Raw genomic sequence first — 1,981 nt, 5'->3', positions numbered from 1 at the left:
GCCCTGCATTGGGCTCCATGCTGAGAATGAAGTCTACATTTAAAAAAAATCTTGTTTTTTAAAATAATAATGATCAAAATAGGTATAAAGTAAAAGGGAAGGTCTTCCTTCACTTCTGCAGTAGCATTCCAGAAATACCATCATTGACCATTTGGTATTCTTCCAGATTATTTTCTTTGCTCTTACAAATATACACATAAATTTCCAGTTCCTTACACTGATAAAATCACACTATATGTAAGGAATACCAATCTGTTTATTTCACCAGGAATAGATTGTAGTCTTATCCAAGCCAGTACAAATCAAATTTCCCATTTTATTCCAAATAGGAATGATTATACTTCACTTAGACATTCATGCATTGGTAGAAGTTTTATTATTACAGCTTTTCACTACTACAGTGATAAAATAAATAGCTTTGAACAATTAAATATGTACTCCTGCACAGGAATTTATGTGAAATATGAATATGAGCTTTTTAAGGATGATTAAAGAAATTCTTCAAAGACCAGAGGCTGGTGAACAAAAGCCTGAGCATCCCAGGCAGAGCATGATACATTCTAGCTCTTACAGTCCAATAACAATGGTCCTGGTTCATGGATGGGCTCCAGATAAGCACCCATTTCAGAAGAGACCTTGATGTTCCTTAGCTTTGAGGAATCTGGAAGATCAGAACAAAAGGTAAATGCCCAAAAGGATCTTGAACCTAGCAAGTTATTTCCTGGGAGGAATTCTCATTGATCTGTTAGGGACCAGGCTGACCCTTCCATAGTGTTCTATACCAGAGTTCCATCAATGCCTTAGAGACTGAAAGAGTATAAGAAGAGATCCAGTTCCAGACCAACGTTCCTATATTTAAAGGAGTTAAAGAAAGCTTTCCTGGAATTATTAGCTATCTGTTATCTCTCTCCTGTCAGTTAACTAGAAGAATGGGATTCATACCAAAAAAAAATTCAATATTCCAAAGCTTTCTCAAGCACTGTTGTGAGGAACAAAGGACGGGATACATAATAGAGCTGTTCACTCCTGCACTGGAGGGCTGGGGATTGTTATCAGGCAAAGCAAAAGGATACCAAAAAGATAGGACACATGCCCAATATGTCGGAGAGTGCAGTAAATGAAGCAAATAGCTAAAGTATTCAGGCTGAAGAAAAAAGAGATATTCCTACCATAGGTAAGAGGTCACATATTTATTAAAGGAAAGGTAAGAAAACAAAGGATAAAAATTAAAATACAGAGCATGAATTAAGAAGACCAAGTGGCCATGTGTTGTTCCAAGGAAAGGATCAAAGAAATAAAGCCTCTTATGTGGGAACTTTGGCAAATTTTGTGAGGGACCATATTGAGACAAACATTCTCTTTGGGACAGGAGGACAAAAGAACTTCCCATGAACAAATTCCATAGTAAATCCACATTTTCACTCAATATTCCCAAGATATTCTGTCTCTCTCATCATCATTTGTCTCCTTCCAGGCAGCAAAGGTTAGCAATGAAAAACCAAACCTTTCTGACAGAATTTATTCTACTGGGATTGTCAGACATCCCGGAGATCCAACTTGTAATCTTTATATTTCTCTTCCTCACCTACATATTCAGCATCATTGGAAACCTGACAATCATCACTCTTACTCTAATGGATTTCCACCTCCAGACTCCTATGTATTTCTTCCTCCGGAATTTCTCCTTCTTAGAAATTTCCTATACAACCACTGTTACTCCCAGGCTGCTGTTCAGCATCACAACTGGAAACAAGAGCATCAGTTTTGCTGGCTGCTTCACTCAGTACTTCTTCGTCATCCTCTTTGGAGCCACAGAGTTTTACCTTCTGGCTGCCATGTCCTATGACCGCTATGTGGCCATATGCAAACCCCTGCATTACATGACCATCATGAGCAGCAGAGTCTGCATCCAGCTGGTCCTCTGCTCTTGGGTGGCTGGATTTCTCATCATCATATCCCCAGTCATTCTGACCAGTCAGCT

At 38.7% G+C, this 1,981-nt stretch overlaps 1 protein-coding gene across 1 annotated transcript in view; it reads left to right on the top strand.

The window, feature by feature from the left end:
- The first annotated feature begins 1,490 nt into the window (after positions 1 to 1,490).
- Positions 1,491 to 1,981, top strand: part of LOC115304584 (olfactory receptor 6C4-like) — a 1,007-nt gene continuing 516 nt past the window's right edge. The window contains exon 1 of the mRNA XM_029954801.1: positions 1,491 to 1,979. Coding sequence (XP_029810661.1) covers positions 1,491 to 1,979 — 489 coding nt within the window. The remainder of the gene's footprint in view (positions 1,980 to 1,981) is intronic.

Source organism: Suricata suricatta, chromosome 10, assembly GCF_006229205.1.
Source record: "Suricata suricatta isolate VVHF042 chromosome 10, meerkat_22Aug2017_6uvM2_HiC, whole genome shotgun sequence".
NCBI classification, from domain to species: domain Eukaryota; kingdom Metazoa; phylum Chordata; class Mammalia; order Carnivora; family Herpestidae; genus Suricata; species Suricata suricatta.
The sequence above is the reverse complement of the archived record's forward strand: the minus strand, read 5'-3'. Positions and strand labels throughout refer to the sequence as shown.